We start from the raw sequence: 15,515 nt of genomic DNA, 5'->3' as shown, positions 1-15,515 counted from the left end.
GCCTGGGCGTCACGAACAACGGGAGAGTCCATAAGATGGCACGCAATGAACACTGGGAAATGCAGGGTAAGTATAGTACGTTTTAATTACGGTAATGTATTTTACAACTTTTTGAATATATATTTGTTTTACTTTAACACAAATTTTATTATATGTCATCATCATTTCTTTTTATTCCTTTCATGAAAATGCATACGTACAGTTCACGCAGTCATTGTTTTTTTGTCAGTTATACATTTTCCATAGCCAGAAAGGAGCAGATGAAAGAATATTAGTCTCATATTTTTCTGCCCCCTTTTTTAACACAAATTATTTTAGACAACTTTATCACTGTTCCCCCCACCAACACCCGAACTCCAACATAATTTTTTTTTTATTTCCGTTGAAATATTTTCACAATAAATTGGCCCTAGTGTGTTAATGTTTTGGTTGATTGATTGATTGAAACTTGTATTAGTAAATTGCACAGTACAGTACATATTCCGTACAATTGACCACTAAATGGTAACACCGGAATAAGTTTTTAAATTTTTTAAACAAGTTGAAAAACTTATTCCAATGTTACCATTTAGTGGTCAATTAGACATGCACCTGTTGATTGTCAACACTAAATTGGCCCTAGTGTGTGAATGTGAGTGTGGATGTTGTCTGTCTATCTGTGTACCCCGCCTTCCGCCCGATTGTAGCTGAGATAGGCGCCAGCGAGCCCAAAAGGGAATAAGCGGTAGAAAATGGATGGATGGATGGAAGTTTTTCAACTTGTTAAACAAGTTGAAAAACTTATTCCAGTGTTACCATTTAGTGGTCAATTGTACTGAATATGTACTGTACTGTGCAATCTACTAATACAAGTTTCAATCAATCAAAACATTCACACACTAAGGCCAAGTTATTGTGAAAATGTTTAAACGAAAATTTGAAAAAAAAAGTATGTTGGAGTTCGGGTGTTAATCAATTCATGGTACAAATATATACTATCAGCATAATACAGTCATCACACAAGTTAATCATCTTAGTATGTACATTGAATTATTTACATTATTTACAATCCGGGGGTGGGATGAGGAGCTTTGTTTGATATCAGTACTTCAGTCATCAACAGTTGCATCAACAGAGAAATGGACATTGAAACAGTGTAGGTCTTACTTAGTAGGATATGTACGGTGAGCAGAGAACATAGTGAGTTCAGATAGCTTAAGAACAAGTATATACATTAGAATACATTTGATTAATTACATTAGGTTATTTACAATCCGAGGAGATGGGATGTGAATGGAGGAGGGTATTAGTAAAGTGTTGAAGTTGCCTGGAGGTGTTGTTTTAGAGCGGTTTTGAAGGAGGATAGAGATGCACTTACTTTTACACCTGTTGGGAGTGCATTCCACATTGATGTGGCATAGAAAGATAATGAGTTAAGACCTTTGTTAGATCGGAATCTGGGTTTAACGTGGTTTGTGGAGCTCCCCCTGGTGTTGTGGCTATGGCGGTCATTTACGTTAAGGAAGTAGTTTGACATATACTTCGGAATCAGGGAGGTGTAGCGGATTTTATAGACTAGGCTCAGTCCAAGTTGTTTTATTCTGTCCTCCACACTGAGCCATTTCACTTTGGAGAAATGGGTTGGAGTGAGGTGTGATCGGGGGTGGAGGTCTAAAAGTAACCAGACTAGCTTGTTCTGGGATGTTTGGAGTCTAGAATTGAGGGTTTTGGGGGTGCTGGGGTACCAGGAAGTCCAAGTGTAATCGAAAAAGGGTTGAATGAGAGTTCCCGCTAGAATCTTTAAGGTGCTTTTGTTGACCAGAGAGGAGTATCTGTAGAGGAATCTCGTTCTTTGGGCGACCTTTTTGATTACCTTGGTTGCCATTTTATCACAGGAAAGATTGGCCTCTAGAATGGAAACTAGGTAGATGATCTCATCTTTCCTGGTGATAACAATGTCACCCACTTTTATAGTGAAGTCACTGACTTTCTTAAGGTTGATATGGGACCCAAATAGGATTGATTCCGTTTTACCTAAGTGTATGGATAGTGTATGGATAGATGTGAGTGTGAATGTTGTCTGTCTATCTGTCTACAGAAGTACAGCCTGTCTACAGAGCAGGCTGTACTTCTTCAGGAGACTGCACTCCTTTAATATTTGTAGAAAACTCCTGTGGATGTACTACCAGTCTGTGGTTGCCAGTGTTCTGTTCTACATGGTAGTGTGCTGGGGGGGGCAGTACATCTAAGAAGGACAGCTCCAGACTTGAGAAACTGATCAGGCGGGCCGGTTCTACAATCGGAATGAAACTGGACTCACTGGTGACGGTGGCAGAGAAGAGGACTGTTGACAAACTAGTAAGCATCCTGGATGATGCCAGTCACCCTCTGCATAGCGTTATCAGTAGCCAGAGGAGCCTGTTCAGTTCTAGACTGCTTCATGCCAAGTGCAGGACTAATAGACTCAAAAATTCCTTTGTCCCACACGCCATTAGACTGTACAACTCCTATCTGGGACGAGGGGCGGGGGGTACTAGGATGACAGGGGATGCAAAACATTAACAGTGCAATACGTTTTTCATAACATGGTCACTGCTGCCTACTTTGTCTTGTTATATTCTTATTTTACTGTTATATTGTTATTCCCATTGTTTCTATTCTTTTTGTAATATTTCTCTATTTTGTTTCCTTTCAAACCCCCATTATTTACTTTTTACTTTTTTTTTTGTAATTTTTATATTGATCTCAACTCTGTACACTGCTGCTGGAATTTTAATTTTCCTGAAGGAACTCTCCTGAAGGAATCAATAAAGTACTATCTATCTATCCATCTATCTATCTATCCATCTATCTATCTATCTATCTATCTATCTATCTATCTATCTATCTATCTATCTATCTATCTATCTATCTATCTATCTATCTATCTGTGTTGGCCCTGTGATGAGGTGGCGACTTGTCCAGGGTGTACACCGCCTTCCGCCCGATTGTAGTTGAGATAGGCTCCAGCACCCCCCGCAACCCCAGAGTGAATAAGCGGTAGGAAAATGGATGGATGGGCATTTTCACAATGACACGTCCAATCAAAATCAAAAAACCAGTTGATATAATGCCAGTTGTCTCTTTTTGTAACTCTTTTTAAATTCAAATACTTTTTTGCAACTTTTTAAGTCTTTTTTTCAAGAAAGAATATTTAGATAGAGCAGTGAAATGTTTTGTTTCCCCAATCTTGTCTTTCATGGAGACACACCTGTTGTTGTTGACTTTCGATTAGCGACTGCAATACATCAAGGCCGCGGAACAGACACACTACGGGCTTACACACATCCACAAAAATATACGCCACACATACACACCCCATCCCCCCCAACCCAACGCCCTCGACGCAAATCCCATAGGGGTGATGAATGGATGGTCAGCGCCTGAGAGCTGCGGCCTACCACTATGACCTTGAACTACCTTGCCTCTGTTGCAAGATATCTCGAGATGTATGTTGTAAAATGTATATGTGCTTTGTTATGGAGGTTTTTTCCCACTCCAGACTGGGCCCCTTCAGGAGCCCAGTCTGGATTGTATTTTTTTTACTCATCCTTCCCCAGCGTTGACCTTTTTCCCATCTTTTATGCCCGCCTTATGGCGACCCATCAGCGGTCTTGTTCTGTAACCCTTTACACTGTTTGTTTGTCTAATCTTGAACAGGTTTGTGCTGAAAACAAAGTTTCGTTGTACTTGTGCAATGACAATAAAGAGCTATCCTATCCTTATATTTAATTTTTTCTTTTTCTATAATTAATATAATGTAGTGATAGGCTGGTGGTGAGAGGGTTATCAAATACAAAAAACAACTATAGAAAACTATATTCCTTTGAAAATTAAGACCACAAATTGTGTAGCTCTTATATATTTGTATTATTGATTATTACTACTATAACTAGCAGTAGTATTATAATTATAGAGCAGGCCTGGGCAATTACTTTGACTCGGGGGCCAAATTTAGAGAAAAAAATGTGTCTAGGGGCCGCTATATCTATTCTTAGGAACACTAATACAAAACCTCACAATAATGTCTGATTGAATGCTAAAAACAGAACAGAATTTTCTATTTTTTTACTGAATGAGACACCCAGAACGTTCATGAAAGTAAAGAATGTGGGATTTACAATATTACTATGAACGATAAAACACTGAATATTGACAACATATGAACGTCACAACCCCTCTTGATCGACATATTTCACGTTTAAGCAAAACGCAGCAAAAATGCAACAAACACAGCGAAATATGAACGAGAAGGGTAGAAAATATACCCACCTAGAATCTGATATATCCTTAAGCTTTAGAACTTTGCTGTAAAAATCTCCTTTCACACATTTCTGGAAACGCTCTCCACCCAAACTGCTTGGTGCCTGGTCTGAGCTGCTGTGACTTAGATTACCATAGTAACTAGTATATCATGTGAAGGTGCAGATTCCAACCAATGAAATACTTTGTATAGTTCAATACTAAGTGTTGGATCATGGGTAGGGAACCTATGGCTCTAGAGCCAGATGTGGCTCTTTTGATGACTGCATCTGGCTCTCGGATAAATCTGAGCTAACACTGCTTAACACAATAAATAATGACAAATTCCACTTGTAATCAAAGTGTTAAAAATAACGTTCAAAATATTAAACATGCTCATGCATTTGAATCCATCCATCCTTTTTCTACCGCACTTGTTCAAGAAATTGCATAATTTATTAATTATTGTTTTTTTTAGGGCTTGCCCTCCTGGGGGTTTTTCAGACCACCAAGCGCCGCAATGAAAGCCTGTTTCAGGGTTACGATATTTTTTTATTTTTCAATAAGTCTCTCAGTTGCTTTCCAGCACTTGTCTTTTTCTCTTTCGTTCTCGCTCGCGCGCTGGCTCCAGCTCCAACTTTGTCTCTCCTCCCGGCTGCTGCTAATAACAGAGCGACAAGTGATTAGATAACAAGGCCCAGGTAGGCCATTTACGCACCTGTCGCTGATTTCGAGGCCGGTCCTGGCACACCCCGCTTCGCTGCAGGCCCGCAGGCCACGCCTCTCCACAGTTAGCTTCAGAATATCAACGTTATTACAAAGAATACGAGACCTATTATACTCTAGTAATGTTGGTCTTACTTAAAAATGCACGCGTTTAGTTGTGTTCAGTGTTGAAGAAAAAAAATGATATTGCTCTTACGGAAATACATTTTAAAATATTTGGATTCTTGGCTCTCTCAGCCAAAAAGGTTCCCGACCCCTGTGTTAGATGAACAATTGTAATTGGTGGAATTTGAATAGGGCTTCAAGGTGGCAGAGGGGTTAGTGTGTCTGCCTCACAATACAAAGTTTCTGCAGTCCTGGGTTCAAATCCAGGCTCGGGATCTTTCTGTGTGGAGTTTGCATGTCCTCCCCGTGAATGCGTGGGTTCCCTCCGGGTACTCCGGCTTCCTCCCACTTCCAAAGACATGCACCTGGGGATAGGTTAATTGGCAACACTAAATTGGCCCTAGTGTGTGGAGGTGAGTGTGGATGTTGTCTGTCTATCTGTGTTGGCCCTGCGAGGAGGTGGCTACTTGTCCAGGGTGTACACTGCCTTCCGCCCGATTGTAGCTGAGATAGGCGCCAGCGCCCCCCGCGACCCCGAAAGGGAATAAGCGGTAGAAAATGGATGGATGGATGGAATTTGAATAAAAGGCAATATTTACAAAAAAAAAGCAATTGATCTTGGATGGAAGCAATCGGTCAATGTAACAATACACAACAAATAATTACAACAAAACTTAATTTTATAATGTAGTTTAATTTAGTAATTCAAACCTATTCATGTTGTAAGTTTCTTTAAATTCACAAGTGTGGTTATACCTGAAAACAATTTTGTGTGAGCTTTGGAAAGTTAAACAATGTCAGGCAGACTAGACTGACCCTAAAGTTAGCGTACCTAATGAATCCTGCCAGAGCAAAAGCATTCCTGATGCCTCATAATGCAGCAAAAACAGACATAAAGCCAGTCAACATCATTGATTCTCATGCGTTTTTAACAACCTCAGCACTAACAAATAATGTGTCATCTTTATTCATTTGATGCCTCATTTCTTTGATTGCTGTTCAACACACTGGAAATCCAGTCTGTGAAGGACGATATGCGCGTGTAGACATCGGGAGTCCTGGGGTTGCCGCATCTTCGCCCAGAGAACGACACCACGCCTGCAGCCTCGCCGTCGCAAACCAGCGGGCCACCTGAATCACCCTAAAAATAAGAACAAGAACAATTTTACCAAAGATTGTTTGTATTTTAGCCGAATTTGTCTATTTTACAGTATTCCAATAAATGACAACCAGGGAATATTTAATTGTAGTACCAGGCACTTATGTTGGAAGGGCTGAAATTTGTGTTCCTATAATTAAGGGACATTTTTACATCTTATAAATTCTTCATCCTAAGAATGCTGATTAGCAGAGGTAACATCTGTTTGCACCGTGCTAATTTGCATTTTGTTTTAAAGGTCCCCCATTAGAGCAGCACGGTGACACAGGGGTTAGTGCATGTGCCTCACAATACAAAGGTCCTGGGATCTTTCTGTGCAGAGTTTGCATGTTCTCCCCGTGACTGCGTGGGTTCCCTCCGGGTACTCCGGCTTCCTCCCACCTCTAAAGACATGCACCTGGGGATAGGTTGATTGGCAACACTAAAAAATGTCCCTAGTGTGAATGTTGTCTGTCTATCCGTGTTGGCCCTGCGATGAGGTGGCCACTTGTTCAGGGTGTACCCCGCCTTCCGCCCGAATGCAGCTGAGATAGGCTCCAGCACACCCCACGTGACCCTGGATGGATGGATGGATGGATGGTACCCCATTAGGCAAACTTCACTTTTTAATGCTGTTCTTATATTAACTTTGTTAGCCCCAAACATGAGAAAAATTGGTAATCACACATGGTTTTATTACTTTATTGCAACCGTTTCCCAAAATTACAGACGTCCTGTCCTTAAATAATTGTTTGCTCAACTTATAAGAGAAGAGACGCTCAAACGGTCGCTTGTTAAGTTGCGGATTTTAATTGAAAATCTTCCTTATGTCTACGAACATAACACTGCTCACCCACTCCTCGCTAACCTCCATTATTCACGAGTTAACTACCGACAAAATGCGATTATTCACAATAAATGTTTGTTCCTTTGACAGCCCTCATTTTTACATTTGTCAGTTACTTAAACAAAGAAAACATCTCTACAGATAAGTCATCATGGCTACAGTTTGATTCTGGAACAGCTCGTTTTTTATTTACTTTCAAAAAGGCTTCACTACACATCTTAAAGTTTTCATATAATGATTTATTTTTCTAGTTTTAAACAATTCCATTTGGTCTACATAACATGTAATGTTGGTTCTTTGGTCAAAATTTGGCATGGATCAATGTTTTACAGATCATCTTCAAGCTGCTGTTTTTTCACAATGCACATTTATTTTCTTGATTGGCAACACTAAATTGGCCCTAGTGTGTGAATGTGAGTGTGAGTGTTGTCTGTCTATCTGTGTTGGCCCTGCGATGAGTTGGCGACTTGTCCAGGGTGTACCCCGCCTTCCGCCCGATTGTAGCTGAGATAGGCGCCAGCGCCCCCCGCGACCCCGAAAGGGAATAAGCGGTAGAAAATGGATGGATGGATGGACGTGCCTCCACTTCGACTGCGTCTTCCATGTTGTAGTTTTTAGTGCTTCCATATTGAGTCCACTGTTGGATTCAAGTTAGAATTGTATGCTTCTTTGTGTTGGAAACAGCAACATTGGAGGATGCATGTGCATTTACAAGCCAGTCTGCCGCACAACAAGAGAATACAGAAAAAAAAAAGATGCTTATTGACTTTGACGGAAGGCAAGATTGATTTACGAATATTTCTGCCATCCCTCAATGGTTATATTTAAATTTTTGGGCACTTTTACAGATCCAATATACACAAAAACATGGACTGATAGATAAGAAAAGTTAGTTGGTCGCTTTTGAAATAAAGCAGTTTTGAGGCAATCTTACCGAGCAGAAGCCTTGTATGTCTCGCGACCCTGTGCCGCAGACCATCGTCCTGGCGATGGGGACCCCCCTCCATCGCCTGCGACACGTCCGCTGAGACAGCAGGGTGACGTTGACCTCCTGCAGCGTGTCGGGCAAGGTTCTGTTGTCGCCGATGTCGCCCCAGCCGGCCGTGATGCATGAGCCCCTGTCTGTGCTTCCCATTCGGCCTCTTTTCAGAGCGATCAGCTGCACCTGCTCTGTCAGTTGGGCGCTGGCATTAAGCTTGGGGGCAAAAAAAAAAGATCCAATTTGGCAAATGCTGTTTAAGAAGCCAATATGTCAAAGAAAGAGATGAACGAGATGAGTGTATACATAATAGCGTATTATATAACAGTGACATTTCTGTGTCGAATTAGGAATGGCTGCAAAACCTTCCTCAGACTCTGTACTATCAACATGAAAGGACTGACTTTAGCGGTGTGTTTCGCTTTTGTGTCATCTTTTTCGCCGCACTTGCTCTAGAAACAAGTGTGACATCATGACATCGACGCCAGACTATACGCCCCACAAGGGTCGGCAACCCAAAACGTTCAAAGAGCCATATAGGACCAAAAATATAAAAAACAAATCTATCTGGAGCCACAAAAAATGAAAAGCCGTATATAAGTCTTCTAATGAAGGCAAAACGTGACATAAGTGTCCATATTAGCTATAACAGCCTACTATCAAATGACTATGTGTCGCAGGCTGAAGCAAATCTTTGTTGACAGAAATGTTAAAATATAATATTTATTCTACACATTTTTACAACATTAGAAGACATTAGTAAATCAGAGGCTGCTCAGAAGATGAGATAACTCCTGGAACTTACTGGCTTTTAATGGCCAAAGGTATAGTTGTGTGTGTCCAACAGGCTAACAGCAGGCTGTCTTCTTTTAATAGATTTATTAAAATCTTTGGCAAGCTAGGTAATGTTTGCTGTGGTCTGGAACAACATGGCACTCAAACAATTATCTGAAATGCAGCCAATATTACAGATAATGTGTCATGAGACATGCAAAACTATATTATATACAAATAGAATAAAAGTAAAGGATACTAAATTAGCTCAAATATACGTACAAATGAGGCATTATGATGCAATATGTACGTACAGCAGGCCTAAATAGCATGATAGCATTGATTAGCTTGCAGTCATGCACTGACCAAATATGCCTGATTAGCACTCCAACAAGTCAACAACATCAACAAAGCACACCTTTGTGCACTCACGCACAGCTTGAAACTTTTGGTGGACAAAATGAGAAAAAAGAAGGAGTGGAAGATTTTACATGTAAACCAACTGTTGCATCACAGTCCACAACAGTATGGTGAGTTCAAAATCAGTAGGACAAAACGATGTTAACCAAATACTCTCATCAGTGAAGCATACACACAAACATATTAATCAGTTGGGTTTCTAACAATTGGGAAGGTTTGTGTCATGTTTGTCCTCAATCAAAAAGCATACTAAAACAAAAAATATATATTTTTCCCCATCTTTTTCCATTTTCAAGCCTTTTTTAAAAATGCTCCAGGGGCGCCACTAAAAAGCCACATGCGGCTCGAGAACCGCGGGTTGCTGACCGCCGCACTAAGGGCTGCACTAAATAACAGGTTGACAGCTCATTGGCTGTAGCGCTGCTGGACTTAACTGTCAATCCGTAGGGATGTGTGGACTTTTATCCGATCCTGGCATGTGAAGGCTTGGGTTACGCGGGAGGACCACTGTTACACAACCGTCAAAGAATGCATATTTGTTTTTTTTGTTGCACCTTTTCTACAAAAGAGCTAGGAAGTGGCATTAACACCCAGGATTTTTTTTTGCCACTTGTAATAGGTTTCTTTTTAACCCTTGTGTGCAACCGTAGGGCCCAAAGCAGGCATTATGTGTTCCTTATGTGATATGATTGTTCTGTTTTAGGGTTAGCGGTCTGAAATATTTTTTTTTGTTTAATTTTTTTTGATAAAATTGCTTTGTGTTTTTGACCAGAACGTTTTCAGACTAGGACAGGGGTGTCTTACCTATGGCCCGCGTGATGAGTTTGTCAAGTATTAAAATGAGCTGCTGTCTTTTTTTTAAATGAAAGAAACTGCTGTTCAAAATGTGTCCACTGGATGTCACAATTGCAATTCTGTTAGGTAAGCAGAGGTACACAGTAAAGGGTGACTGTGGCTCCTCCTCTTCGACTCACATGACGCTTAAAACCGCCGTTTTATGTCTTCTGCTTTGAACACATCATCATTTGGCACTCTGGTTGCCCCAAAATGTCTCTGTCAAACACGAGAAAAGGGAAACTTACCCTTTTGAATAGGTTTTACCTCCGTTTCTTGTGGTTTATTGAGTTAACTCTGGATTGATAAGTGGACATGACAAAGGAGGTATTTGATACCTAGAAGAGTTTACATGTTGTGTTTTTTGTTCAATCCCAGAAAGTCCAGGCTTTGTAGATACTCTGTGACGAAGTCTTAGTTTATAGTGTTTTTGAAACTTCACCAACGTCCTCAGAATTTTCAACAAACTTGAAGTGTTTTGTCCAGGGGATTATTTGTGATTAGTACGGTTTCATAATGTGCTTGTTCAATTTTTGGCCAAAGTAAAACAAAGAAAACAAACTGGCATTGTCTTTATTTTAAGGTTGTCATGCCATGATATTACTATTCACCCCCACTTGGTAATAGATTTTCCTCCATGCGCTGAACTAAAATGACTTAGACACTCCTGGACTAGGATATACATATGAAATATAAACACTTCATTTTCAGAACTCTTTCTACCCATTGACTTACGATGACTGCTACTTTTCAACAGACTGTATCATATTAATATTTTTTCCATGAAAAATCTCATTCTTGCCGACACATTTAGGTATAACTGCACTCCTGAACCATCGGACAGCGCCAGAAAGCTATGAGCATAAACCTCATAGCTTTGTTAAGCGTCAATCACTTAAACTGCCATTAAACTGATAAAATGAAGCAAAAATGATCTTGGGCTGTTGATATATAAACTTGGTAAATGTTTTATCTAAACTACCATCATGGTGTACTGTATTTTGGAATGAATTTTTCAGTGAAAGTCTCCCGGCTCATCTATGCATTGACATACAGGTATGCACTAACCTTAAAACAACACACGTCTCCTTTTAGGTAACCACGGTTAAGGTAAATAAGCATGTGCAGTCAAAATAAAATAATTAAGTTGCACTCTAATCTATAGGGACTTCAGTGTAAATATCAATGGCATGGCATTACCGCTATTCCATTTGTAAATAGGGCTCTTCTTGGGGTAAAAGTTCGACATTAGAGGAGTTTTGTCCTCACCTTCAGGAGCATGATGTCATTTTCATGCCCGTCGTAGTCTGGATGGGGAATGTCTCTGGCTGCAGTAAACACCTGTTTGTTGGCCTCATCACTTGTCAGGGAGTCCACTCCAAGCACCACTGTATAAGTCCTGGAAAATTACATTTTTGATACATAGTCAGAGCTGACACTGAGGCCTTACTTGGAATTCGAGATACCGTATTTTTCGGGGTATAAGTCGCTCCGGAGTATCAATCAATGTTTACTTATATAGCCCTAAATCACTAGTGTCTCAAAGGGCTGCACAAACCACCACGACATCCTCAGTAGGCCCTCATAAGGGCAAGGAAAACTCACACCCAGTGGGACATCGGTGACAATAATGACCCAGTGGGAGTATAAGTCGTACCTGACGAAAATGCATAATAAAGAAAAAAGAAAACATATATAACAGGGTATCCGCGGATCCTTATAAAGTCTTAAATTCATGTGTCTAAAATTGAGGCCTTAGAAAGTATTACATTTATTAGAAATTCCTAAGATGGTCTTAAATTCAGTACTCAATGGTCTTAAATTGTCGGGCCAGTTTTTTGTTTTTTTTCGGGGCACGTCTTTGAGTAAAAGTTACGGCACGTCTTTGAGTAAAAGTGAGTGATTTCAGCGTCAGTCGCGCGCATAGTCGGGTCGTGCGCAGACTGCTTCCTTTCTTCCTCGCGTCCCGCCTTTCAGTCAGCATGGGGAAATGCAAGTTTTGCGAGCGTTGGCTGGAGGACAGCCGGTTTAAAAGCTGGCTTAAGCCCGTTGCCATTCCCGAGGAGGCCAGGTGCATACTTTGTAACAGGGATTTCAAACTTGGCACCATGGGAATTACAGCGGTCGAATCGCACATGCAGTGCGGTAAGCATAAAATCGCGGCAGAGAGCCAGAAACAAACACCGGGCATCTCTCAGTTCTGCGTTGGTCCAGCAACAACTGCCGCTATCAGCACTGACCTGACTCTAATCTTCGACGGGACAGCAACATTAAAATCCGAAGTGTTATGGATCTTGCACACTGTGGTGAAATATCAATCCTACACCTCAAATGACGGGATTGGCGATCTTTTTTGTGTGATGTTTCCTGATTATCAGGTTGCTAATACAGTTTCCTGCGGAAAGGATAGAACAGCATATATTACGAGACACAGATTAGCACCTCACATCCAAAACCTGCTCTTCGACCAAGTCCACGGGACTTGGTATGTGTTAATGAAATGTAATTTATTTCTACCCTCACCTCGGTTGTTATGTTTTTACTGGCGTTGGTGTTGGTTTGTTTGTTTTGGATGTCAAAGTTTTTGGATCTCTCAAGATTTTTGATAAGCTGTTTGGCAGAGTGGTGCTTATCAGTTTGTTTATTAATAAACATACAAAAAGTAAACTTGACTGATTGTCATTGAGGTTGTAGTACAGTGGGATCCCCAACCAGCGCTTATATTTATAGATTTTTTATTATTTTTTTCGGTCTTAAATTTCATTCAAGGTGGTATTAAAAAGTCTTAAATTTGACTTGCTGAAACCTGCAGAAACCCTGTATAAATCGCACTGGAGTATAAATCGAATTTTTGGGGGAAATTTATTTGATAAAACCCAACACCAAGAATAGACATTTGAAAGGCAATTAATAAAGAATAGTTAACAACAGGCTGAATAAGTGTACGTTATATGACGCATAAATAACCAACTGAGAAGGTGCCTGGTATGTTAACGTAGCATATTATGGTAAGAGTCATTCAAATAACTATAACATATACAACATGCTATACGTTCACCAAATAATCTGTCACTCCTAATTGCTAAATCCCATTAAATCTTAGACGTCTAGTAAAGGGGTAGGGAACCTATGGCTCTAGAGCCAGATGTGGCTCTTTTGATGACTGCATCTGGCTCTTAGATAAATCTGAGCTGACATTGCTTAACACGATAAGTAATGAATAATTCCACTTGTAATCACAGTGTTAAAAATAACATTTAAAATATAAAACATTCTCATGCTTTTTTATGTTCAAGAAGTTGCGTTAATAGTAAAAAGTAATTATTTTTGGTTAGCGTGGGGCTTGTCCTCCTGGGGGTTCTTCAGACCACCCAGCACCGACATGAGAGCCTGTTTTAGGGTTACAATATTGTTTTAATTTTAAATAAGTCAGTTGCTTTCAGGCAATTGTCTTTTTCACTTTCGTCCTCACTCTGGCTCCAGCCCCAACCGCGTCTCACCTCCTGGCTGCTGCTTATAACCGAGTGGCAGGTGATTAGATAACAAGGCCCAGGTCGGCCATCTATGCACCTGTCGCGGAATTTGAGGCTGGTCATGGCAACACCCTGCTTTGCTGCAGGCCCCCAGGCCATGCCCTCTCCACAGTTAGCTTCAGAATAACAATGTAATTACAAAGAATAAGAGACCTATTATACTCTAGAAATGTTGGTCTTACTTAAAAACTAACGTTTTTAGTTGTGTTCAGTGTTACCAACAATGTTATATGGCTCTTACGGAAATACATTTTAAAATACTTGGCTTCATGGCTCTCTCAGCCAAAAAGGTGCCCGACCCCTGGTCTAGTCTCTTACGTGAATGAGCTAAATAATATTATTTGATATTTTACGGTAATGTGTTAATCAGAGCAAAGCATTTTTGGTTGACGAAAAAAAAGAGATAAAGAAGTAAAATACAGCACTATGTCATGAGTTTCTGATTTATTAAATTGTTTAACAGTGCAAAATATTGCTCATTTGTAGTGGTCTTTCTTGAAATATTTTGAAAAAAAGATATAAAAAAAATTAAAAACTTGTTGGGAAATAAACAAGTGATTCACTTATAAATGAAGATTTCTACACATAGAAGTAATCTTCAACTTAAAGTGCCCTCTTTGGGGATTGTAATAGAGATCCATCTGGATTCATGAACTTAATTTCTTCACAAAAAAATACATCTTCAACACCAATATTTATGGAACATGTCTACAAAATAATCTAGCTGTCAACACTGAATATTGCATTGTTGCATTTCTTTTTACAGTTTATGAACTTACATTCATATTTTGTTGAAATATTATTCAATAAATATATTTATAAAGGAGTTTTGAATTGTTGCTATTTTTTTAAATATTTAAAAAAAAAAATCTCACCTACCCCTTGGCATACCTTCAAATACCCCCAGGGGTACGCGTACCCCTATTTGAGAACCACTGGACTATATGACCGAAATAACCTCCTTTCATTCATATTTTGCTTCATCATTTAAAGTAATACTGTACAACTGCATCAGTTTTTAAGTGTATTTTATTTTTTTGTGTTTTTTTTTTTTTGGTGTGGATTGTCGGTTGAATCCTTACCGACGTAGCCTGCAGTGCGCTGCCGTGAGGACAAAGTCTTCTCTGACTAGCAACCCGCCACAGACGTGCTGACCTTGAACTTGCAGCGAGGCCATGTAGGGGCGCGAGTGTGAAGGAGCATCCCTGCCCCCCACAATGTGAGTGCCATCAGCACCTTAAACATGCAAAAAAACAACACATAAAACTACTATTTCATAACACTTTATTTATCCAAGGGTTGTGAGCTAACAGAGGTAATATTTGAGTTAAGTCAATCGAAACTCACCATTTAGGACAAAGAAGAGCAGCAGGGTGATCGCCCGCATTGTCAAATGCACAGTTAGCTTTGACTCTTCCTCCTATTATTTTGAGGGGGGGGGTATTTGCATTAACTTTGTGGTTGTTGCTTCAGTGCATTTACCAACATGCTGTTGAAGGTTTTGCAACATTTTTGAATGACAAAACACAGCCGGTTGACACAATTAGCTGCATTGGAACCTCTAAAAATTGTCCTTAGGTGATTTGGTTTTGGTATACTTTCTAGTGCCGCTGCCAGTTATGGTAAAAAAAAAAAAAGAAACAGTATGGGTTAGGGTTAGGGTAATCATTGAACAGGACATGTAACTCACAGCCACATCTACGAAAGGGTCTGGGCGCTTAGGACAATAAGCAATGTCATCCCTTGAACAAGTCCGTTACAAACATTACAAACCAAAAATGCTACGTAAATATTTATATTTCCTCTACATCAGGGGTGCCCACACTTTTTCTGCAGGCGAGCTACTTTTCAATTGACCAACTCGAGGGGATCTACCTCATTTATACATATCATTTATAT

The 15,515-nt window shown here is 40.0% G+C and overlaps 1 protein-coding gene across 1 annotated transcript; it reads right to left on the bottom strand.

Annotated features, from left to right (window-relative positions):
* Window positions 1-5,765: 5,765 nt before the first annotated feature.
* LOC133543482 (serine protease 57-like) lies at window positions 5,766-15,109 on the bottom strand. Its single transcript, XM_061888070.1, has 5 exons — window positions 14,964-15,109; window positions 14,699-14,852; window positions 11,353-11,482; window positions 8,011-8,271; window positions 5,766-6,232 (listed from the first exon to the last, which is right to left on the bottom strand). The coding sequence occupies exons 1-5, from the start codon at window positions 15,001-15,003 to the stop codon at window positions 6,056-6,058; spliced, it is 762 nt and encodes a 253-aa protein (XP_061744054.1). The 5' UTR covers window positions 15,004-15,109; the 3' UTR covers window positions 5,766-6,055.
* Window positions 15,110-15,515: the final 406 nt, after the last annotated feature.

The sequence above is a fragment of the Nerophis ophidion genome, linkage group LG26, assembly GCF_033978795.1.
Source record: "Nerophis ophidion isolate RoL-2023_Sa linkage group LG26, RoL_Noph_v1.0, whole genome shotgun sequence".
In the NCBI taxonomy this organism is placed as follows: Eukaryota; Metazoa; Chordata; class Actinopteri; order Syngnathiformes; family Syngnathidae; genus Nerophis; species Nerophis ophidion.
The sequence above is the reverse complement of the archived record's forward strand: the minus strand, read 5'-3'. Positions and strand labels throughout refer to the sequence as shown.